This window comes from Bidens hawaiensis, unplaced genomic scaffold (genome assembly GCF_021521415.1).
Source record: "Bidens hawaiensis isolate Kalapana, Puna unplaced genomic scaffold, B.hawaiensis_p1.1 tig00042392_1, whole genome shotgun sequence".
In the NCBI taxonomy this organism is placed as follows: domain Eukaryota; kingdom Viridiplantae; phylum Streptophyta; class Magnoliopsida; order Asterales; family Asteraceae; genus Bidens; species Bidens hawaiensis.
This window is the reverse complement of record NW_027505782.1, coordinates 119205-145869: the sequence shown is the minus strand read 5'-3', so window position 1 is coordinate 145869 and position 26665 is coordinate 119205. Positions and strand designations below refer to the sequence as shown.

Below are 26665 nucleotides of genomic sequence, written 5' to 3'. Positions count from 1 at the left end.
TGAGTTGGCGGTTTGAAACAAAAACATATATACAGCATTGGAGATGCTCTTATGCACAGTATGTGTATACATTTTTTAGATATATTTTTATATTCATTTTTGAGATTGCAGTAGATATATATAACTTATAAGATGATGTATAAAACTCTTGTAGCACTGCGATTTTGTAAAGTATAGTCACCTAAAACATATTGCTCTGCCGGTAAGCATTTGTTTTTTTATCTCTTACCACCACACGAGCTAGATTGTGAATATTAAGTGATAAAAGATTATATTTGATGTGACAATAAGCATTGGCTAGCACGCTTGTGAAGAAGAGATATCTGATCTCAAAGATCAATTTCATGCCATTGATGTAGACAACGGTGGTTCTATTAGTCTTAACGAAATGAGACAGGTCTGTTTGTTTCATATTTTTTATAATTTCATTGTTTTTCTGATTCCATATAAATATGTGATTGGCAATAAATTCTCAAATCTGCACAGTTTATGGTAGACCCTCGCTAAGGATGTTCCATGGAAGTTGAAAGTCTCTTTTTGTATTAAACGGTTGAAAATGGAACCAGTGGCCTCAAGAAGAAGGTCAAATTATTCTTTTGGATTTGCATGTAAGTGTGATGTGTGTGTGCCTTAATATAACCTGACTGCATTCTATGGGTGTACATTGTTCATTTGAATCCATGAAACCGTGTATTGGTATAGGTAAATAAATAATTCTTTTTTAGACTCAAGTTATTATCGAATTTCAAACAAAATCAGAACCTAACTGTTGGTAATGGTTTGGTTAGGTTTCAATTTTCAACGCTTCGGTTTCAGTTTTCGACGACAAAATAACGTTACTAACGACTTAGCTCACGGTTTAATTTAAAACTATTAAAACCAGACCACAAACACCTATATATATATATATTTATTCAGCTCAGAATTTAAGTTGTACACAGTAAGCATACAAATGATAATAATTGGTATATTCACAGTTTATATTCTAATAACCATGATACAAAGTACTAAAACTGAGAGGCTTCTGAACATGAAGGTTATCCTATAGAATACAAGTGTACTAAACTTTTTTTCCATACTCATTGATACCCTTTACTGTAGGTGTGTCTTAAACCATTTAATTTAGAATTAGTAATGCTGAAACAATCTTACTTAAAAGTAATTGATGTTGCTGCTATGTTTGTCAAACTAAGGATGCTCCCATGGGCTTGGATTTGTAGTTGGAGTATGCTAATCCTATGTTCGGGCCAGAAGCAGGAAAGACAGGCGTAAAGATCTAAGTTTTATGTATGGAAGAGTCAGAGTAATTAAGGGATGAAGATTCGTGCTCATGTTTTCTTCACATTTTTTAGTCCGAGGTAAAATAAGATTTTTCAACAAAAAACATACAGATGCCTTTGTTTTCATGGGTTAATGTCAGACTATCTTATGTCTAAATTGCCAAATTCCACATGTATGCTTCCATTTTCTACTTTATATGTATTATATGAGGTTCATATCTATATTATTCAATATGTAGTTAAGTTTTTGACTTTTCTAATTTTTACTGCAGACATTTAAGACTGCACTTTCTCCTTATCGATTTTGAGGAGCATTGGGAGTAAGTGATTTTGACCACAAAGGGAAAAAACAATGAAGTATTGTTTTTATATCAATTAAAATTGTTGTTATGTTTTGTTGTTTATATTTTGATCTATATCAATTATGTTTGTAGAGTATGCACTTCTTTCAGAGCTACATGAGTGAGTGGTTGGGAATTACCGAGTCGACTTATGGCTATGCGTGGAGCGACTTGGGATACAAGAAACCGGTTATCTTGGCGTGCAAGTAATCGGTTATCTATGGATAGTTTTTTTATGGAATAATCTATTTTAGGTTTAGATGGAAATAATTATCGTGTTTATTTTATTGTATCCTAAATATATTCTAACGTGTTTAGGTTAGTCTATATATACCGTGTTTAGGGTATTGGATATTGTATCAAGTTTTTGAGTCAGATTTCTTGATCATCAATAAAGTTTGGGTGTTAGCCATATTGTTTGTGTCGATACGTTCATCTGATTACCATAATTGGTATCAGAGCGGTAAAGCTCCTTTCCGGTGATAAAGCACAGTCGATCAAAGTCGTGATCGTTGTGGAGAAATTAAAACTGGCGATTGTGTTCTTCTGTTGTTTCGGAATCTTGTTGCAAAACAGGAGGAATTGTGACTGTGAATTCAAGAGTGCAAAGAAATTGGAATTCCTCTGTTGGACCCCACCTCCACGTAAAGTTGAAAAAAGAAAAGTATTTTCATTCATTGTTGCTTGGAAAAAACAAGAAAAAAAAGGGAAAAAGGCAACGTTTAAAGATGGGTGATCGACCACCGGCCAAAGAAACGAACACGAACTCGTTTCAATGTCCGAAACTATCAACAACGAATTACACGGTTTGGGCTATGCACATGCGCGTGCTGATGAATGTGCATGGCGTGTGGGACACGATCGATCCGGGTAACGGCGATGCAAAACTAAACAATATTGCAATCGCTTTGATTTTTCAGTCGATCCCTGAAGCACAGATTTTACAAGTGGGTAATCTGCGCACGGCGAAAAAGATGTGGGAAGCGTTAAAGACCCGACATCTAGGTGCAGAACGGGTGAAGGAGGCGAAGCTCCAAACCCTAACGTCAGAGTTTGACGGGTTGAAGATGAATGAAACAGGGACGATTGATGAGTATGCAGCCACGTTATCGAGTTACTCGTCAAAAGCCGCCACGCTCGGAGAGATATTCTCGGAAGAAAAAATTGTAAAAAAATTCCTTACGAGTCTTTCGAGACGCTTTATTCATATAGTTGCATCACTCGAACAAGTTTTAGATTTAAAGACGGTTGGGTTCGATGATGTGGTGGGTCGATTAAAAGCCTATGAAGAGAGGATAAAGGAAGACAATCTTCAAACCGAGAGCAGTCAAAGTCGGTTAATGTTCACCAAATATGAACCGGTTAGCAGGGGTCGAGGTCGAGGATCCTATGCTTCAAGAGGACGGGGACGCGGTCGAGATGATAAGAAAGGAAAAGGTATGGAACGAGATTTGTCACATATTAAATGCTACAGGTGCGATGAATTTGGGCACTTTGTTTCGAGGTGCCCCGACCGATTTCGGAAAGATGAAGTAAATCTAACCGGACAGAAGAAAATAAAACAAATGGTTTAGATGCTTCGTTTTTCATGATGGAAGGTGTCCGGGAAACCGTATACCTTAACGAAGATAAAGTAATTCCGACAAAGTACGATACCAATTCGGGCGAGACCAACATGTGGCACTTAGATAATGGTGCGAGTAACCATATGACGGGAAACCGTGAATATTTTGCGGAACTAAACGAACAAATAGACGGACGAGTAAGGTTCGTAATAAAAGTTCTAAATAAATAGACGGAACTAAACTAAACGAATAAATAAATAAAGTTCTAAAAATGTTGAGTCGGGTTCCCGTAATAAAAGTTTACAAAACGAAAACGACTCGAGACCCGAATTTGACGGATGTCACAGTATCCCCAACTTTTTAGAAATTTCGTCCCGAAATTAAAATAAACTAGAAAGAAAATAATTACTAACGAATACTGTCTTTAGTAAGATAATTGCAAGCAAAAAACTTTTGACAAAAGAATAACGTCAAATCCTTGGATGACTCGGAAAATGCTACAAATGAGAAACATAATAAATGCACTTATATATAGGATGTACCGGCGGCGTATCCACAATGTCCTTATCATGACTTCGCATTTTTATCGTTTTTCTGCCATCATGCTCGGGTCTGAGTAATCGCACACAACCGTACTTACTATGGCTTCCATACGGGGATTTCATTAATTAAGTGTGCACCCATAATTATTTAGATCGTCGTATGGTCCACATGGTTCATTCCATTGTGTGGTTTAAGAGACATATTTATTTGAATTCTTTAAATAATAGATGTGTAAATAAATTTGTTGAATTTTTACCAATATTGACAAAACAGTACTAGCGGTTGAAAATTTCGGGATTGACTTTTTAATAAGTAGGAAAATGGGATACATAAGTGAAACAGTTTATGGTCTTAGAATATAAACCAAGGCGAAAATAACAATTCGTCTTAAATTAAGTAAAGACGATCAAATAGATAAAAAAAATTAGGGTAAACAATATGAAATAAGATTCGAAGTCAAAAGTCATCAAGATAGTTACCAAGGTTTATAAATCGAGGTAATAAGTAAAATTGATAAGATGAAACTCGATAAATAGAAATGAAAAGTCCAATAAATGATCACATAAAGTTGGGATAAAGGATTATACAACTTGAAATAACGTCGTACGATGAATTTCACACGTGAACAAACTTGAGGTTATAAGTATTTGAGGATATGATTACATGAAATGTGATAATATAAGAATGAGGTGAGTTTCTTTGGGGTGACGCATACGTGCATCAATATAAATAAAATAGTATTGATTAACAACCAAAACAATCGATGAAATGTGATAAAACGTGAATACGACCACTATTGTGAAACCATTTATATAATCGTCATTATAATAACGGTTCCTAATAGCGCCAAAACTTGTAGACAGCCACACATAGGCCGTTAATAGATTAGATAAAATGATATAGAATAACGTATAAAATCGTGTTTACATAAATGCTTAAATATAAACAACATAGTCATGAAAATATCGTTTAAAAGATAAACGAGATTTTTAGCGAAGTTAAAGTTTTAAAAGTATTACACAAATTGTCATAGAATAACTTGAATTCGGTCATGAAAATTCAAAACACAAAAATGAAATCTCATGTGCATAATATTGAAATCGAAACATCTCATCAAAAGAAAAGAAAAATCGCAATAACAGTGAGACTTAAATAAATGACGAAATAGGTAAATCGCGTTTTATATGTTCATTGAAAATATAAGAATAACATCGAAAATGAAATCTCTAGTAAAGTCGTTTTATTATTTCCAAGAAAATGAATATAATAATATCAATATACCGCGGTATTGCGTAGCTAAAGAAACGTTTTGATCATTATCAAATGTAAACCTTTTAAGTCCAGTTTGTTAAAGGAGTTTGTATACATTGAGTTATTGCGATGAAAATAAATTATATAAAGTGATGATGGTTGCGATAATAAGAGGTAATAGTCGCGTAAATCGTTATTGAGCAAAAATTTGTGTAGCCATAAACGCGTCCCAAAAGATTTGCAAGGCCATGGTCATTTAGTTTATGAAAAATGATGAAAGCTGTAATTTGTTATTGAATAAAACTTACATTGAACATTCAGAATGAAACCTCGTATTTATAAAGTTATTAAAAGATTTATCACCGTAGGTGACAATATTTTAAGCCTTGAAATTATACATATAATCGTTTAATAAATCTCTTTGAAAAAAAATCCTCATAATCAAATTTTTGTTGTCATTTCCGTATTACATTTTACAAAGGTGATTTATAAAAATGTGAGTATAATAATACGTAAATCATCCCCTTTTTGTAAAAGTTTATAATTTAAAAGCGATTATTTGAATACATGAGGTTGTTATAAATACATTAGTTGTATGTAGGTATACACACACACACATATATATATATATATATAAGAATTAAGGATAAAACGAAGCTTGTGTGTATATGGAGAGGTTTTAGGCTTCGAATGGTAAATGGTTTGGAAATTTGGTGAAGAGTGAGTATGTTTCGGTTGGCTTGGGTAGTTGGGTTTTCTTGAGTTGGATTGATAAGGTTTGTGAGTTTAGGTCGTTTGAGTGGGTTAGACTTGGATGATTTGTGTGAGTAGTGGTTGGGCTAATAGGTGAGGTTTGGCTTATTTAAGCTCGGGTTAAGTTGATGGGTTGGAAAATTTGATCTTGGCTAGCTTGGGTTGAGATTCGGTTTATTCATGTATTTTGTAAGGAGTGTTTGTCAGTGTATTTAAAGTATTAGGATAGTAAGTTTGATAGGTTTTGTGGCGCGGAAGTGTCGATAGTTACGGCATTTTGTTGGGTTGATTTTTGTATATCTTGGACTTGCATGGGGTTTGAGTAGGTGTGGATATACTTTTGGATGTTTAGGTTTCGTTTATATTGAGGAAAGATTTGAGTGCGCGGGAAAACTTTTGACGTGTAAGGATGGTTTAATTTAAGGCGGTAGTTTGAGATGGGATACGGGTGTTTGGGAAACTTGTGGTTGTGTATAGGGAGGTTTTTTTTTTTACTAAAAATATGTATTAAATTTTAAATATCATAATTTATAAATAATGTTTGAAGTATCCATGAAATTTTGATAATAAAAAAATTTACAAGTTAACATATATATGAAAATATATATTATATAAACTGAAATTTTATTTTTTGAGATCCGAGCGTGTGAATTACACAAAAAAATTTTATAAAGATTAAAATAATTTTTTTATTTTTTTAATTTGTTTTTGCTTATGAGGAAATTTGAAATACGTAACTTGAATGTTAAAATTTGTTATGGGGTTTCAATATTAAATGATGAATGTCGTTTTTGGGAATGCAAAGTTGCGAAAAAATCTTTTTTTTTTTACCAAGTCCATTATTTAATATCTTGTGACGAAATTATTATAGTAAGTTAGAATGACCGGCATTGTAAATCGAGAAATCAAAAGTAAACGATTTTTGTCTTTTAAGTAAAATTTCTATGAAGTTTTGCATGAGAGTTTCAAGAAGATTACAAGCTATAAGTTTGTGACTTTCTTGGAAGATCATGGCAAAACTATCGTAAGAATTTTTATTTATTTATTTTTTTTTAAAACGAGTTGTATCATAAGATGCAAGTTTTATTGGTGAAAATTTATGATGAAGCAAAAATGCATAATGAAAGTTGTTGTAAAATAGATTTTAGGTAATGAGAATTCTACCATGGATATTATGTAATATAATTAAAACATCGTGAAAAGTTTAAATAATCAATGTTGTGAAAGGATCGTTCAAAATAAACGGAATAGTTATAAAAATGAAATTTTATACAAAAATTTTTTTGTAAAGGACTTTAAAGAAAATTTAAAGTTTATACAATAGGAAAATTTACTTGAAATGTTGAGGTGAAATTATCATAAAACCTTCTTAATATAATGAAATTTGTATGTAAATCGTTTTAATGAAAATAAATGGCATATTAAAGATCATTATGAATAGATCAAACTATATATATATATATTTATTTATTTATTAATTTTTTTTAATAATAAAGAGATTTTAATGAAAGAAATTTGCAATAAAAATTCTTGTGAAATCAAAATGAGAAAATTGGTGTAAAACTTTGCCATATAAAATTGGGATATGAAAGAATTATTAACAATAAGAAAAATATAACATTTATAAATGAAGACTTGTGATAAGAATTTATAACAAAATAAAGGAAAAATGGTATAAATTTTTGAAATTTGTAAACAATGTCTTAAGAATTTAAAGATGGAAAAATCGTGCATGAACCACCATGACTTGATATTCCAACTCTAAAAAAAATACATTTACAAAACACCACGTTGGAGTCCAAACATGTGCACGAACCACCGCGACTTTTCATGTTTTTGACTCAAATAACAATAATAACACAATAAATCGAGATACAACGTCATGTCAAAACACTAGTCCACGAACCACCACGGTTCTATTGTTTCAACACCGAAAATTAGGATGGCGAGCGGAACGCTCGCATTCGACTACTTAAAGTGGTCATCTCATATGAGACAATATTTAAGGAGATTTGAAACAACGGGATCCAAGTTAAGCTCGTGATCCATAATACACAATAAAAATCTAATGTTTTTGCGTTTTAAGGTAAGGATGCCTTGGAGTACTATGAAAGTGTGTGTATGTGTATATTTATGATTTGATAAAATAAATAAGTATATAAATAAACAAGTGCATTGAACAATCAAGTATATTAAACACGTATAGACAACACGTATAAGGACCCTGAAGTAAAGGCTATACTAGGTCGTTACGTCTAACCACCTATCTTATAGTCTTGTGGCTCTGATACCAATCTGTAACACCCCGACCAAAGGCGGCGGAACATGCCGGGGTGCAACGTGATTGGACAAATACACAAGACACTATTTAAAGTGACAATATTTAATCAACTCATTTATTTCATAAACCAATAATCAACACATCTCGTTCACACAAACAAATTGAATGCAAGTAACAATTATATTGTTCGTTTTACTAATATCCTAAAGGTCTTGGTAACGTTCTCATCAAGTTCTCGAGTCAACAAAAGTCAAACCTGTAACATTTCATAAAATAAAGTTTGTCAACACAAAGGTTGGTGAGCAATTCATAAGTTTGAGCATATAAGTATATAGTAATAAAGAGCCACAAAACTTGTATACAAAACAATAAATATAAGCTATAAATTTGGATAAAATAGTTATCGCTAACAAGTTAGCGACACCCAACTATAAGGGGTTGCCAAATAGTTTAGGATTTTATAGACAGTTGCTAAACACATTAGCACCACCTAGCTACAAGGGGTTGCCAAGTAGTCTAGGATTTAATAGTTATCGTTAATTGCATTACGTTAACGACACCTTGCCATGAGGGGTTGCCAAATGGTCTAGGATTTATAGTTTCACAATCCAAAAGCGATAAACACAAAAGCATAAAAGCATGTAAGCATAGAACACCAAATCGAGCAATTATTCAAGTAAGGTATACAATCACGTTTGTAGGTTTAAGATTCAAGTATATAAAGCATTTAGTTTGATAAGTATGAAATGTCACCCCAAAATGAAAGATGAAAAAAGGGGTATGAAAGTACTCATCTCGACTGATGAACCGAGAAATAAATATATAAATAAATGAAGCTCGAACGGTAAACGAACAGATCCGACTTGAAACGATAAACACCTTAGCTAAAATAAATAACGTAATATATATTAATGAACTTGAAAGCATAATGAAACTATATTGGAAACATTGAACGATGAGGTTCGGTTGTAAATCGGATTACCGGTTAATTTGCTAACGATTAGGGACTCACACTTAATTAATAGTTTAAAATAAAATAATATTATTTTATTTGGGCTTTTAAATAACTAAACCAATATTAAATAGAAACAAGACGAGTTTAATTCAAGAGTTCGGTTTTATAAAAAAAATGAATTGATAATAAGGTTTATAATAATATTATTAATGTTTAAGATAGAAATGATAATAATGATTTTTAAAATATGTTATCTATATATATAGATATATAAGATAATGTTGATGATATATAACTATACTACCACTTGAGGATTGTTGTTAAAATTAATAATAATAACAATATAATAATTACTTTTGTTGTTGATTACGTTATTAATGGCTTTGAATTTTACTAATAATAATAATTATATGTGTCATATAAATGATAATAACTAGCTTATAACATTTTAATACTAATAGTATTAGTGAGAAAAATGTAACTCGAGTATTAATGACGTGAAACGACAACTAGGCTCGACATGGGTTTTGGTTCAATAAAAACAAGTGGATAATATTAACAACAATAGTAATAATAATAAAAACCATCTAGTTAATAACAACAACAATAATAATAATAATAATAATAATAATAATAATAATATTGTTAATAAATAAATGATAGAAATATGATTTTAATAATTAGTAATATGATCTTTATAAATAATAATAGCAACTTTAATATTTATAATAATAATGATAATAATAATAAATATAATAATAATCGTTATAAATAATGAGTTTTATATATTAAATGGTTTTATACTAATTATACAACTTTTAACAACAATAACACAAAATCGGTTTTAACGGGGGACTCGAACTCGGGTCTTGACGAGACGACTCAAAAATCTAAATCCCGAGACACAATATGTTAACAAACCAATTCCATAATTTAAATGACAATTTAAAACCAAACTCGTTCCCACAACGTAAACACCCGATAATCGATATATGGAGTTTAGTAACACCAACACCCAAATTATATACCTTTTTCGTGTTCACGGGTCGTGGCTTGATACCGGGAATGAACCGAGCCGAAATCCACCGGAGATGAGAGAGAGACGGGGAGAGTGAGCCGAATAGAGAGAGAGACTGAGAGAGAGAAAGAGAGAGAGAGAGGCCGAGAGAGAAAGAGAGAAACCGAAAGAGAAAGAGAGGCAGAGAGAGAGTTGCGGGACTGAGTAGGCGGCGGCCGGTTTTTCGGTCGCTGGAAAACGAAGTCGAAGGGGAAAGGGGGAGGAGGGGGCTGCCGGAAAATCGTGGAGGGTAAAAGGGAGGAGGTGGTGGTGCGGCTGGAGTGATGGCTGCGGTGGAGGTGGTGGGTGGTGTTCGGAGGTGGTGCTCGCCGGAGGAAGAAAGGTGGGAGTAAGGTGGCCTGAGGTCGCCGGATACCAATTCCGGTCGCCGGAAAATGGCAAGGAAGGGAGGGTGGCGGCTGGTGTGGTTTGTTTGTGATGTAAATGTTAGGTTTAGGGTTTTTAGTTATATGTATATGGTACATATTTACATAAAAGGTCCCTTAAGTTGCAAACAACGTTTATATGAGATTTAAAGATTTACAAAGCCTATAACGACTTTACGAAAAATTAGTTTGAATCCCTTATGTTCTTTAACGACACTATAATATGACAAAACATCGATTCATTGGTGATCGAAATATATAATATAATATTGTATAATAAATAAATAAAGTTCTAAAAATGTTGAGTCGGGTTCCCGTAATAAAAGTTTACAAAACGAAAACGACTCGAGACCCGAATTTGACGGATGTCACAATTATATTCCAGGTTTGCAATGTAATGTGATTAGTTTGGGTCAAGCAACCGAGTCGGGTTGTGATATTCGGATGAGGAGTAACTGCTTAACGATGCACGATAGTAGTGGAAGGTTACTAATGAAGGTCACGAGGAACTCCAAGATGCTTTATAAAATCCGATTAAATATTGGGAGCCCAACGTGTTTACAAGCAAAATTACCAGGTATGATCTCCGGTGTTTGCGGGCCAATAGACGTCGGATCTGGACGAGTGAAATCGAACTCAACCCTAACTGACAGCAGCAATAGCGACGGTTCAGCCTACAACAGCAACAACGACACAGTCGTCGCTAACGGTAGCCAAACTGTCGCAAACAGTAGTGAAGCTGTCGCAAACAACAATAGCAGCGGCAACGAAGGTGTCGCTAACAGCAGCAGCTTTGTCGCAAACTGCAGTAAGGTTAATAATTCCAATGAAGAACTCGAAGAATTACTAGTGTTATTGAATGATGAAATGAGTAGTTTTGATGAAGCGAAATTGAAACCCGAGTGGATGAAAGCGATGCGGGCCGAGATCAATTCAATCAAGAAAAAGAAAACGCGGAGTTTAACGAGGTTACCAAAAGAAGTTAAACCAATCGGTAAACGGGTATTCAAGGTAAAACGGAATCCCGGCGAGTCAATAAACAAACACAAGGCGATGCTTGTGGTGAAAGGATGCGTGCAACAACCCGGGATTGATTATGACAAAGTGTTCGCCCCGGAAGCACGAATCGAGAAGATACGGTTTTTGGTTGCTCTCGCGCGGATTAAATTCAAGGAAATGCACGCCTTGTTAAAGTTGGAAGATCTCCCTTGTACGACTCAGAAATTCAGGGGATGGTTGTTGGGAATTACCGAGTCGACTTATGGCTATGCGTGGAGCGACTTGGGATACAAGAAACCGGTTATCTTGGCGTGCAAGCAATCGGTTATCTATGGATAGTTATTTTATGGAATAATCTATTTTAGGTTTAGATGGAAATAATTATCGTGTTTATTTTATTGTATCCTAAATATATTCTAACGTGTTTAGGTTAGTCTATATATACCGTGTTTAGGGTATTGGATATTGTATCAAGTTTTTGAGTCAGATTTCTTAATCATCAATAAAGTTTGGGTGTTAGCCATATTGTTTGTGTCGATACGTTCATCTGATTACCATATGAGTTGTGCCGATACATCAGTCCCGATATAAGGTACTAAAATTTAGTTTTATTGCTTTCAATTTTTTAATGCTAAATTTTTAATATTTTTTCATTAGTTGAGATGGTGTTGGTACTCACGAAATTGCTTCTCTCAAGTAACCCAAAATTTTAGAGGCTAAATTATAACCTGAATGACCAGGTTGTCCACAAACAGGTCAAACTGTCTCCTCTATTTGCTCCTTTTGGGTGTTGCATTTATTTCTTCTTTTCTCTTTTAACATGTATTTATAATTTTTTACTTGAATTTTGGTTTGTGTGGTCTTTTGTATGATCGTGTGCTATCTTTATGCAAGTAGTGTTGCATGCTTGAGACTTAACTGGTCCAGTTCAAGCTTGAATATGAAAGCCACTGGTTAGCAACTTGTGAGCTTTTGCATTTTATATTTTGCATCTTTATGGTAAAAAAAGTGTTAATTAAATTGTTCTTTCATAGCTTTTCTTTGCAATTTGCATAACTTGTACTTGTAGACATGAATAAGGGACTAAGGTTTTATACCAAACGGTATTTAATTTTTGGGAAATATCTATGGGGACCACTCATTCATTTCTTCCCTCTAATTACCATCTATTTACTTGCATAATGGGTTGGGTTTATTTTGGGTTATCCTTTGGTAGTTATTTTTTCTTGTATAGTTCAAAAAATGTATAGGTGATGGCCCGACTTTAGATTTATTAATGCCTAATCATAAGAAGACTAAAACATTGAAAAAATATGGCAATTTGGGCAATTTGATGACAAAAAGAGAAGATTAAGAATTATCAATGATCATTGGTTAAAACTTTTGAACTTGATAAACAAATTTGTTTTCCTTTATAATATAAAGATAGCTATGGTATTATGACATTAAACAACTTGTGTGAAATGATTTTTATCATACATACATTCATGCATTAATATGTCATACATGTTTTTATGATGCCTAATGTTGGGTAAGGCAAAAGCATACAACCCATTCACATACCACGGGTTAGATAGTGAAGTAAGAAACAGACCCAAATGATACCGATTAACACGTAAAAATATAACCATGCATACACTTATTCTTCCTCACAACCTCAGTATCTCATCCAAACATGTCTTCTGCCCATTCATGTTACTGAATTAATGTAGCCGTCAAAGTTGATGCATCATGCATTGTGCATCCCATTGTTGCAAAACATAAATATATAAATATGATATGAAGTAATTGACTTTAATTGCTATTCCCGTGAACCCGTACCTCTCAAAATGTGTTAGTAGGTAACCAAGCCGTCACATTTGGTACTAAATTGATGTAGTCATCACATTCCTAAGTTCATATTCCCGTCCACCGGGCGGGTCAACTACTAGTTATTCACAGGAACATAGTAGATTGATCTCTTTCATATTTCATTTACTCTATTGTATTAATGTTTTCAAATAATGAAACTTATGTGCTTAGAAAAATTTAATAAATGTATTATATATATATGTATATATATATATGTAGATACAATTTCACATCTAGAAGAATCTATATCATTAAATTGTGTAATAAAATATAATACTATATCATCAATGTTTATGACTCTAGCCTATATAAAGAGCTCTCTAGTTTGTATTTAAGCACAACAATCATCAAATACTCATCATATAAATTCTTCCCTTCTCTACTTACATAATCTTAAAGGTTAGTTTTCTTTATTTATTTGATTTTATTTATATTAGCTTAATGAATTATAAATGTTTCATGTGCTAAACATCATCATGAGAATTAAGTTCTAAAACACGGTCGAGATAATGAGTCGTCATCAACAAATGTATGCTAGGGAATGCTATCTGTCATTCTTAATTCCTTCCGGAATGTTTGGTGAATTAAACTTGTTTAATTGGTAAGAACCATTTAAAAAGAATTTTGGAAATACTACAAACTTTGAAAGTCTAAACCTCTAATATGTTGAACATCATCATTAGAATTGAGTTTTATAACAAGGTTGTGATAACGAGTTGCCATCAAAAAGTGTATGCCAAGGAATGCTATCTGTCATTCTTAATTCCTTCCGGAATGTCTGGTGAATTAAACTTGTTTATATGGTAAGCCAACCATTTGAAAAAATTAGGAAATACTTGCTAGCTTTGAAATTCTAAACCTCTTATGTGTTGAACATCATCATGAAAATTGAGTATTGAAACATGGTTGTGATAACGAGTTTCCATCAACAAGCGTATGCCAGGTAATGCTATCTGCCATTCTTAATTCCTCCCGGAATGTCTGGTGAATTAAACTTGTTTAATTGGTAACAAACCATGTGAAATAAAAGTTTAGGAAATACTTGCTAGCTTTGAAAGTCTAAACCTCTTATGTGTTGAACATCATCATGAGAATTGAGTTTTGAAGCATGGTTGCAATAACGAATTGCCATCAACAAGTGTATGCCAGGGAATGCTATTTGTCTTTCTTAATTCCTTCCGGGATGTCTGGTAAATTAAACTTGTTTAATTGGTAACAAACCATTTTGAAAAATATTTAGGAAATACTACCAACTTTGAAAGTCTAATCCTCTTTTGTGTTGATCATAATCATGAGAATTCAGTTTTAAAACATGGTTGTGATAACGAGTTGCCATCAACAAGCGTATGCAAGGGAATGTTATCTGTCATTCTTAATTCCTTCCGGGATGTCTGGTGAATTAAACTTGTTTAATTGGTAATCAACCATTTAAAAAAAAGTTCAGGAAATACTTGCTAGCTTTGAAAGTCTAAAACTCTTATTTGTTGAACATCATCATGAAAATTGAGTTTTAAAACATGGTTGTGATAACGAGTTTCCATCAACAAGTGTATGCCAGGGAATGTTATCTATCATTCTTAATTCCTTCCGGAATGTCTAGGGAATTAAACTTGTTTAATTGGTAATGAACCATTTAAAAAGAATTTTGTTTAAACCTCTTATATGTTGAACATCATCATTAGAATTGAGTTTTAAAACATGGTTGTGATAATAAGTTGCCATCAAAAAGTGTATACCAAGGAATGCTATCTGTCATTCTTAATTCCTTCCGGAATGTCTGGTGAATTAAACTTGTTTATATGGTAAGCCAACCATTTGAAAAAATTAGGAAATACTTGCTAGCTTTGAAATTCTAAACCTCTTATGTGTTGAACATCATCATGAAAATTGAGTATTGAAACATGGTTGTGATAACGAGTTTCCATCAACAAGCGTATGCCAGGGAATGCTATCTGCCATTCTTAATTCCTCCCGGAATGTCTGGTGAATTAAACTTGTTTAATTGGTAAAAAACCATGTGAAATAAAAGTTTAGGAAATACTTGCTAGCTTTGAAAGTCTAAACCTCTTATGTGTTGAACATCATCATGAGAATTGAGTTTTGAAGCATGGTTGCAATAACGAATTGCCATCAACAAGTGTATGCCAGGGAATGCTATTTGTCTTTCTTAATTTCTTCCGGGATGTCTGATGAATTAAACTTGTTTAATTGGTAACCTACCATTTAAAAAAAATAAAAAGTTTATGAAATACTAGGAGTTTTGAAAGTCTAAACCTCTTATGTGTAGAACATCATCATGAGAATTGAGTTTTGAAACATGTTTGTGATAACTAGTTTCCATCAACAAGCGAATGCCAAGGAATGCTATATGTCATTCTTAATTCCTTCTGGGATGTCTGGTGAATTAAACTTATTTAATTGGTAATGAACCACTTAAAATAGTATACGAAATAAATCTAGTTTTGAAAGTCTAAACCTCTTATGTGTTGAATCACAAGAACTGAGTTTCAAAACATGGGTTTGATAACGATTTGCCATCATCAAGCGTATGCAAGGGAATACTATGTCATTTTAATTCCTTTAGGAATGTCTGGTGAATTAAACTTGTTTTATTCGAACGAACCATTTAAAAAAAAGTATATGAGAAGTACTATCCGATTTGAATGTCTAAAGGTGTTAATTATCATCATGAAATTTGAGTTTTAAAACATGGTTGTGATAACATGTTGCCATCAACTACGTATGACAGAAATTTGCTATTTGTTATTCTTAATTTCTTCGGAATATTTTGGTGAATTAAAATTGTTTAATCGGAAATCAACCATTAAAAAAACCCTTATATTTCACGTTGGTTTCAAACCTGTAGGTAAGTTATAGATTTGAACATACTTGATGTGATTATAGTGGTCCACATAAACATTTTCATATTAAATTTTATAAAACATTTTATATTAAAAAAGTATTAAAGAATAAACAAAATTATATATAAATTAAAGTTTCCTTCATTGTCGATATAGTAAAAATGTTGGTGTGAATAAAATAACCTGATATGGCAAAACACCAGTGTTTTAAAAACCGGTCGGTTGAACTGGATTTCGTACAACAAGTCGGTATTTTTGAGCCCGGTATTTTTGACCGGTTTGCTAGATAGTCGTACCAGCGATTTTTTTCTAAAATACCGGTTTTTACCGGCAAACCAGTTTTAAGTCTGAGGAATTTTTGATATTTGCGGCCCAATTTTTTTCAAAATTACTTTTAACCCAATAATTAACATTCAAATGTGTAAACTCTATTTATTTAAAATTGAGTGCTTTTGTATTATTTATTTAATACCGATTAACGTTTGGGTTATTTTTTTGTTATGGAGTCATTTACATTTGAGTTATTTTTGGAGTTGGAATTGCATTTATAGGAAATTATAAGTTAAACTATTAAACTGGTTGAACCTCTCGGTATAACCCGGTTCAACTGGTTGTACCATTTTTTTAACTCAATTCAGTAGGAGTAAAAAACCGGTTTTTAAAACATTGAAAAAGACTAAAGTGAAGTTTCAAAATATTTTTATTCTCATCCCTAAAGAAACAATAATTCTTTACCTCTTCCTTGCTTGAATATATATTGTAGTTTGAAACATATGTGTAGTTATCATTACTAGTTAAAAGGTTTGAAACTGCCATATCATTATATCACACTGTCTAAGGTTCGGCATAAGTCTCTAGATAAGAGTTATCTATCCTCTAGTAAGCTCCAGTTCAAGTGCTAAACTGCTAATCCATTTATATATGATAGTTTAAAGTCACAAAAGACAAAATACAATAAAATTTATTTTTATGTTACCCCTACCATACAAGAGTATCGGTAAACCTAAATATCAATCCAATGACACAATAGCTTTCAATACCAGATTCTTGTTGTTTAGTTAGAACAAAAGTTGAGAGTTTTTGTAATAAAGAGACAAGACATAAAAGTAAATGAACGTAAGAATGAAATGGGAGAGAATCAATCTTAGATGGGTATTACTTTGTCTTTGAATCCCCTTTAACTGTTAAATGAAGTGGTTAACATGATTGTATTTTTTATTTTGTAAAGTGTAAATACCGCCAATTATGAGCAGTGAGATTCGACAACTTCTCGGTGACCAACTAGTTGGAGTTAAGGCAATCTTAAAACATGATTATACTTAAGCGTAAATGTTAAGCATATTCCACGATCCCAAAAGGATTGACATTTAAAACTTACAGTTAGGGTTGAAATATACGAACATTTATCAATCAAAGGTGAAAATGAATGACATTTCAAACTGACAGTCAACACTCAAAATTCAAAATAGCGTCATCTTAAACGGCATAAAATTTGTAGAGTCATCGGTCATAAATTTTTAGACTCCACCTCTTAGTCATAATTAGTTACAAACTTTCTATTTATACACACATATTATATATATAAATATTAAACTAAAAAAGTTTGAGCAAAACAAACTGAACCGAACGCGATGCTTTTCTTATTCTTGGCTTGTTTTTAAATTGAACCAATCGATTGGCTCATTTCCAAACCGAGCCGAACTCAAACGAGCATTTTCAGAGAGATTTTCGAGGAAGCGGCGAGCAGTTTGGAGTTCGGACAACCTTAAGTTTAATGGGCATGGCTGGTTATTTTTGGGCCTACAACAGATTAACTACAGTGGCCCAAATTGGGACGCCCAATGGTCATGGAAATTGAATTTTATACTTTTAGTGTATTTATTAATTATGTTCTATCTATTCGTTGTTTTTAATCCAAACTAAAGCCAACATTAAAAGTTCACAAAATTAGCAATAAGAAGCAGTTGTTCCTTCATATCGTCTACTAAGTAACATTTTATTTGAAAGAACACATCTATGTCGTCAGAAAGAGAGGACCCAAATCGACACTAGGAACTTCGCTTCTTTGAATCTCGGCTAGACATACCAAAATCTAATTCACTTATTTTCTTTCTTTGAAAAATCTCCAACAAAAACATCAAGATCTTGATAAACCGATCCACTTTCACCAACGCTTTCTTGGCAAATTACTTGCAACTTCTTGGCCCTTGCCATCGTCTTGATCCTCGCAACACTCTCTGAGTCCATAAACTCTTTTACAATCTCCGCAATATTATCTCTTTTAAATTCTTTAATTTTTTCTCTCATATTCCATCCAATCTTCCAATCTTTAACTATCATTTTACTGTTAAGCGGTTGGTCAATCAGTATAGGAAAAGTCAGCATCGGTACACCCGAAAACAAGCTCTCTTTCACCGAATTCCACCCGCAATGCGTCCAAAAGCCACCTATAGAAGAGTGTGACAAAACCCTAAGTTGCTCACACCATTCCACCACCATCCCATTCTCCCCACATATTTTTTTTAAATGGGGGGTTTCTCCTCTAGCCACCCACAAAAAGTTGACACCACTTTGTGTTAACCCAAAGGCGATTTCGGCCATTTCAACACTTGAAACTGAGAGGTAACTACCCAAAGAAACATACAAGACGGTTCGTGGTTGTTTGGAGTCCAACCACTTTAGGTAAATTGGTTTGTTTGATGAGGACTTTGCTTCTATTTCTATTTCTATGTTTGGCCCACATATATAAAGAGGTATTTTTATCCTGGCTCTAAGAGCATCAATGGCTTTAGATTCTAACTCGTAAATAGTTGATATCAAGACATAATTTGCTTTTACGGTTACATCGAAGAGATCGGGTAGAATGTCCTTAAGCTTATCACCAATACCCCTATGAAAGATCATTGGAATGTCTCCTATTGTTAATGAAGATAATCCAGGAATATAGTTGATGATATCCTCTCCTCTTTCTGTTCAAATAAGATAAAGTGATCGCTTTATGAAAAGTTTATAGCTAAAAGGATAAATGAATAATGTCTACCATGACGTTATTTCAAGGAATCACGCTATCATCATGAAGGATTAAAAAAATACACATTTTTAAATCTCATGTAATACATTCGTCATGCTTTCAATAAACATAACTAGTTATTATCAAATCTTAAATTAATAAAAAAAGAACTTCATATATTCATTATCAATATTAATTATATAAAACTTCAGTTATGTTACCGGTAGATAATAATTTGGGTGTTACATATGTCAACAATTCACAACTTAACCAGTTGAAGTAAGACAATCAAAGACTTTATTTTTTTAAAAAATGGGTATTTTTTCACTTGTGACAAAAAGTAAGGGTTCTAGGTGGAGCTATGTTTTTTTTTCACCGATGATGTGTTTCGTTATGAATGTGAAATGGTGAATCAATAACCCATCAACGATTCAAATGGTCGTTAAATAAAACAAAACAAATCTAACATTCCAATTAGAATATCATATTTTCATACCATAAAGTTTCAAGTTTGAACTATTCAACGCGTGTAATACATGACAATTTTAAGACAAGTGAAGATGTTGACCCAATATATAATATATATTAAAAGTTAAAATTGTGACTTTTGTGCCGTCCTTTGGATATTTTCTTTGTCTAGCTCTCATAACTTTGTATGCACCGGTAGGGGTGTTTAAAATTTGATTCAAATTCGAAACATTCGAAATTCGACTCGATTCGAATTCGATTTCAAAATATTCGAATTCGATTCGATTCGTATTCGAGTATACTAATCGAATACGAATTCATGATTTTTATTCGATTCGATTCGAAATTCGAATTCAAATTATATAATATGTTAATATATATTTAATTTATTAATTTGGGTCAAATCTTACATAATAAATGTCAAAACATAATAATATATCCCAACAACTCATACTGATATTTCTTAATTTTGCTAATACTTAATTTTGAACTTATTTTCATGTGGTATTGTAGCTATTTTAAACTTATATTTATGTGTTTTACATTGATGATTATAATTTTTGAAGTTTTTGACATATGTGAATTTGTATCAATTCAAATTTATTCGAATTCGATTCGAATTCGAGTTTCAAATACGAATATAATCGAATTTCGAATATGGGATGTAATACGAATACGAATACGAATCAAATAATCCAACTTTTAAACGAATACGAATACTATCAAAAAAATAAATTATTCGAATTATTCGATTCGATTAACTTGAAAATTCGTTATTCGATTCGATGAACACCCCTATGCACTGGTTTTGTTTAGTTTCAAAGAAACCGAAATTGATTATGTTAATTTATACTACTATTTTCATTATTTTTTCGTCAATAATTACGAATGAAATACTTGGTTTAAGCAATTAAAATTTATTATTAAAACACACTATGTTGTCCAATAAACCGAAAAAAATCAATATGAAACTGAAAAAAAAAACCCGAGGGTTTGGTTTTATATTATTATAAAAACCAAATTGGCGATTTGGTTTTGGTTTTGCATATAAGAAAAACCGAAAAACGAACCAAACCAGTCTGAACCGAATTTCTAGATTTTTATTGTTTTTTATTTTTTATTTTAAGTATTTATAAGAATTTAATAAGTATGTAGCTCAAATACTTTTGGCTGAATGCATAATGCTCTGTTAGTTAATAATTAACAACCTATTTATACATAAATTCATTATTTTCGACCTAAAATTTTCAAGTTCCATTGCAAAATCGAAAAAACCCAGACTGAACCGAAACCGAAATCGAAAAAACAAAAATTAAATTTGTAATGAACAAAAAGAAAAATCAGACCTGCTACGTCAAGGTAAAGATGATTATGCGATTGCAAGAGATCAGTATGATGCATGACCGAAAACATGGAAGCACTCATGGGCGAATACGCCGCCACCGGAATACTCCTCCTGTTGGCAACCTCAAACGGCCAGAGCATATTAACATCGGCTATGACAAGCTGTACCTGACGATCAACTTCCATCTCAATCCGATCAAGCACCTCCACAAAAGGCCGTTCCATTTTAGTTTGAACCGCAGCGAGGAAACTTAGCATGTCGGACCCACGGTTGAGCTCAGACGGTAGGACATTTGGGATGGTTGCGAACCTGATGTTGTTATGATGCTCCTGAAATGGATCAATTAACCCGAGCCACTCCTCGGTTACAACGACGGTGAAGATGGTGGTGTGAGTGTGGTGGTTTAGTCGGGAAGAGAGGGAGTGACAGAGGTTGAGTAGAGGTGTTATGTGGCCTCTGCCGGGGTAAGGTATGACGACCATGTGGTTCATGGTTCCGGTTAATTGGAATTATTATTATTATTATTATGGACTTACGGTGTAGTGGGAGGTTTTATAGGGAGTAAAAGTAGACTTTGGAAGTTGGTCATACGAATGTCCTCCGACCACTTGATTTGGTTTGTTGGGGATAAGGGGTACCCGGTACCGTAACGGTTTGTTTTCATTAAATTAATCATAAGTTATGTCCCTTTTTTTTTTGTTAAAAGTGTATCTTGTAAAATTCATTTTTTATTTCTAAAGTTAACAAGGCAAGTAGGTAGTTTTTCACTTTTTTGTATCCTAGTTAAATCTTTTAATTATATTAAGGGTATGTTTGGCAAAACTGACGGGAAACTGCTAATAGGGTTGGCATATCGTGTATACCCGTATACGATAAGACACGAACGCGAAATGTGTATACTCGTACACGACACGAAAACTTATCGTGTACTTGTAACCCAAACACGAACATGTTACCACCTGGTATACACGATAGTACACGATAATAGTTGTTTAGAAACACATATTTGACCCTTTATACTGGAATGATGGCCGGAGAGGCGCTGAGGATGGATGAGAGGCGACGGCAGGGATATAATATGAATAATGACGGGATGGTTGTAAGAATGAATAGGGTTAGGGATAATGGGATATAATATAATTATATAGACTTTATATATATATATATATATATATATATATATATATATATAATATATATACATATATATTTAATTTTAAAAATAACCCGGTATTAACATGTATTAGCAGGTAACTAACAGGTAAACAAGTATTATACCTGTTTAGACACGAAATTTAACAGGTAATTTCGTGTCTACTTATTTAGTACACGAAACCTGTTAAGGCCTTACCTGTTAAAGTCGTGTAGGTACGTATCGTGTATTCGTGTCTCGTGTATAAATTGTCAGCCCTAGTTGCTAGCTGAAAGCTGTAGCTTTTTAGATATATTTAAATGTTTGGCAGAGTAGCTGGAGCTTTTAATAAAATATATAAAATTACTAAAATGGGCATAGCTAAAAACTCCTAAAAGCTTAAAGCTTGAAGCTACTAAAAACTCCTAAAAGCTTTCTGCCAAACATACCCTTAATATGTTGTTAATTGCACGACAAGAATATGGAGAAAAAAAATGTCAATAGTAGAAACTCTTTTTCTTACCCTTTTGTCATTCACTTTATGAACAGATCCAAAGCTGTCGAGTTTAACAAAGCTAGGACGATATGTCATCCACCTACCTAAGTATTTCGGCGTCTGGAGGCATTTATTCGTGTTAAGACAATATGCCACCAGTCTAAATTTAAACTATAATTGAGACACAAGGGTCGTCTAATGATACGCCTTACTACTACATCTTGGATAGCCATCTCTTTACACCAAGATTCCTCATTCACCGTCCAAACCTCTAATCGTGACGAACACCAAGAAACTGGACTTAACCTACCTTTTAGCACCCCCCCCCCCCCTCATATGCTTTGATTCTTTCTCCTGTCCCTTCTACGGCTGGAGGGGACGGATATAACTCAAATGTCTCCTGTGTTCAAATCAAAATCATAAATTTCCTTACCAATAAGGAAATACACATGACTATTCACAAATACACCGGCAAGCGGATTATACCATGATATATGATCATCAGGTTCCACTTGCTCAATAGCAATAGGAGTTTGTCCCACAGCTCTCCAATGCGATGTACCAAGGGTGCACACGTCTACCTCAACGACGTGATCTTTACAACCACAAACCCGTCCACCTTGTATTTGCCCGTTTTTGAAACTCCAAAACCATAAATATAAACCAGTGGCTCTGAATTCAAACGCGGTATAGGGAGGGTGATATATTCTTCCAACACGGGATTGAATTTGTAAATTGCATCACGTGAACAACAGGATACCAAACCGTTGACCGAGCCGAGTTGAGCTATAATTAGAAAACTATAACCGTTTAGAGGAGGAGCACAGTGGTTAAGATCAAGTCTCTTGACAAAACAGGTGGATATGTAATCGGTTTTGGCTTCGGCTTCGGGTTCGTGTTTGTGTTCAATCTCTACCCATGCTAAACTTCCTGACCGACTTTTGACAAAAGCATGAATCTGGAAGTTGTTAAGCAATAGAGCCTCGCGCGATCTAGACAGATGAAGATGAACCTGGCTGAATTATAAAATGCCGTTTATGTCAGCTTCGTTGTAAACCTGAACGAATTTTGAATCTCATCCGCTAACATAGGAAGCCAAGAGCAATTGCCCCTTTGAGTTACATTAAGGGTCATGATTGCATCCTTCCAACTTCACTAGCCATATTATTATATGTTTGAAGAATAATCAAAACATTGGATATAGGTTCTTGCAGCAAACTAATTATATGAAAAGGATTGAAGAAAACTTGGAACCAAACAACATTATGGGAAAAAAATAGAATTATCTTTTGTATTATAAATCTAATACAATGCAAACCACTGATTCAGGTTCCTTACATTTAACCATTGCAATTCTTTAGAAGAGACGACCCATAACTCTTTTCGCCAATAGATGCTAGCTAATATTATATCACCTCGCAACCCCTCCCATACAGAAATACCAAGCACACATTTTCTTCCCGGCAGTGGCGGAGGTACACACAACCCACCGGGTTCGGCCGAACCCACACTTTTTTCGGTTTTATATATAGCCTATAGCGTCGTATTAACGAGCGAACCCATTCTTTTTCGACGAGCGAACCCGTTATAACTAAAAAAAACTATTCGAACTCATTGATTTAAGGGTGAACCTTTCTATTGCTTAGAAGTGTAAGTATTAACTCATTAGATCAGTGAACAAAAAGAAAAATGAAGAGAACATATTGAATCTTTCTACAACTGAAAGTTTAAAACTATGGTGGTAGGCTGGTAGCATTGGTAGAGAAGAAGACAACTTTTTCTTATTTATTTAATTATTTTAGGTAGCTGACACATTTACATATTGGACACCATGGCCTGGTTTTTCTCTACATTCACACTTTCATGTAATATTGTAATTTCTTATAATATTTTATGTATTCAGTTTTTTATTCATTTGTTGCACATTACTTGATTTTAGCATTAAATATGGAGGTTGTTTTTAACTACTTGTAATTGTACTATTTATGGGATTTAGAACGATAATGCGGAGGTAGCTTTTTCAAGTGATTCAGTCTTCATATTATCTCATGTAACAGGGTTAAAATCAAAGTATTTTCTTACTTGAGCCGAAGCAACACAGAAATTTTTCTATACGTTTGTATGAAATGAAACATCTAAAAACAATCACCCTATATCAATAAAATTCTTATCCATCAGTCTTCATTACGTATTAGCTCATTATGTTTATATACTATTAGTTCTATGTGGTCGGATCTTCTCTTAATCTAAAATGTTTAATTTTCTCCTCTCCATTGATTTTGAAAAACGTAGTTGTAATATTTTTTAGTAAACTTTTTTTTATAAACTATAAGATGCTTAAAAAAACTATAAGAATTATTTAATAAAAATTAAAAATCAGACAATAGAAAGTACCCGTATATAGATTAATATAAAAGAGCAAAAATGTTAATGAGCTTATAACTTTATAAGTCTAACTTGGTTAAAACTTAATAAAAAAGTTTGAATTATAATATATAATATATATTTTTTATATTGACTTTGTATATTTTTGAATATTGACGATGTACTTTTGTTATGTTAGTGACATGACATTTTATTTATCTAATCCAAAATCTTTGATGCCGAAAATTCGAGCACCGAAAAATCTTGAACCCATTGAAAAAAATTCCTGGCTCCGCTACTGCTTCCCGGGTCTTCGATATCTCTGAACAAGTATAAGCAGAGTTAGCAATATCACCAATTAATATATAATTCAATAAAGACATATAATATATAGCCAGAGTTGCAACAATCTAATCACATAATAGTTCTTAATGTGTTGTGAATTAGTTTTAATCCATTAAAATATTAGTACGTATGTGAATAAGTAGAATTATCACTCATGCATTGTATTTATACACCTTACGAAGTTCCCCCGGCCATGACACAAAGTTGCTGAGTTTAATAAAACTAGGACGATAAGCCATCAACTCCCCAATTTTTCCCCGCATTTCGGCCACTTGTTGAGTAGTATTCGTGTCAGGACACCACACCATCAGTCTTCTTGCATCTCGATCACATAATATCAAATTACAAGTACCTTTTAAACCATCCATGAGACAGACGCAAGGGTCTCCAAATAACCAATCCAAACAACCGCATTCCTGGTAGTACATCTTGGATAGCTATCTCTTTACACCAATTTTCCTCCTTCATCACCCATACCTCTAATCCGGTCTTACACCATGAAACCAGACTTAACCTACCTTTCAAAACTCCCATTATTAATTCTTTATAACACCATCGAAAAGATGTCCCCTTTGCAGAATAGGATAAAGTCTTTCTCCCAAATCTCTCCATGCGGGCGTACCGGGGGTGTAAACCCTGTTATCCGTATCACTTTATATTCCCCAGCTTTTGAGACTCCAAAACCATAAAGTATCGGACGCCAGTAATTAATCGGTGGTCGAGGGAGGGTAATATGCTCTTCCAAAACCGGGTTTAATATACAAATAGAATCATCATCAGGACAGCAACATGCGATCAAACCGTTTACGGAGCCCACTAGAACCGGGGAACCCCTGGAACCCGTGAAACGATCAAGATTAAGGCTCTTGATATTCGGTTGGTGTTGGATTACATCTACCCATTGTAGAGTTCCTGGTAAACCATAGCGATCTGAATGATCGAACTCGTGAAGGATTAGAGACTCATGTGATGTTGATAGATGAAGATGAACGAAGTACGGATCGGTAATAAGATCACGCCAGTATTTGCAGACGCACTTGCACAACATGATTGACTTCAGTGGAAGTCTTAAGAAGATGATGTCGGATAATATATTTGAAGGTAACACGACTTCCATCGATGGCTGTCGTGAAGACATGATTAGGGTTTGGGTTTGGTGGCTGTCGATATGCAGAAGCTGATTATATATAGGATATTCATATAATTATTACTATTAAATGTAAAATTATGATAAATATAGATTATATTATCGAAGTCTATACTATATATAACTAATTACAACTCCTAACACCAATGGTACATATCATAAAGCTTTGTAAGAACAAAATCGCCTTTTACATAATGTAGTATTTCCTAGTATTTTTATTTTCCTAAAATAAAGT

At 33.3% G+C, this 26665-nt stretch overlaps 3 protein-coding genes across 3 annotated transcripts; 1 reads left to right on the top strand and 2 right to left on the bottom strand.

The window, feature by feature from the left end:
- The first annotated feature begins 2442 nt into the window (after positions 1-2442).
- LOC143615290 (uncharacterized) lies at positions 2443-3195 on the top strand. The gene has a single exon (XM_077088458.1). It carries the CDS (start codon positions 2443-2445, stop codon positions 3193-3195), a length of 753 nt encoding a protein of 250 aa, XP_076944573.1.
- Positions 3196-17746: 14551 nt separating this feature from the next.
- On the bottom strand, positions 17747-21448 carry LOC143615280 (UDP-glycosyltransferase 87A1-like). Its single transcript, XM_077088446.1, has 2 exons — positions 20948-21448; positions 17747-19092 (listed from the first exon to the last, which is right to left on the bottom strand). The coding sequence occupies exons 1-2, from the start codon at positions 21435-21437 to the stop codon at positions 18221-18223; spliced, it is 1362 nt and encodes a 453-aa protein (XP_076944561.1). The 5' UTR covers positions 21438-21448; the 3' UTR covers positions 17747-18220.
- Positions 21449-25827: 4379 nt separating this feature from the next.
- Positions 25828-26400, bottom strand: LOC143615289 (F-box protein At3g07870-like). The gene has a single exon (XM_077088457.1). It carries the CDS (start codon positions 26398-26400, stop codon positions 25828-25830), a length of 573 nt encoding a protein of 190 aa, XP_076944572.1.
- Positions 26401-26665: the final 265 nt, after the last annotated feature.

What these genes read in the sequence shown, in the direction of transcription:
- LOC143615289 (XM_077088457.1), bottom strand. Translation starts at nt 26,400, where the DNA reads ATGGAAGTCGTGTTACCTTCAAATATATTATCCGACATCATCTTCTTA.
- LOC143615280 (XM_077088446.1), bottom strand. Translation starts at nt 21,437, where the DNA reads ATGAACCACATGGTCGTCATACCTTACCCCGGCAGAGGCCACATAACA. An exon ending in TCTTTACCTTGACGTAGCAG is followed by an intron (nt 19,093 to 20,947) that starts GTCTGATTTTTC and finishes TTATTTGAACAG; the next exon opens with AAAGAGGAGAGGATATCATC.
- LOC143615290 (XM_077088458.1), top strand. Translation starts at nt 2,443, where the DNA reads ATGCGCGTGCTGATGAATGTGCATGGCGTGTGGGACACGATCGATCCG.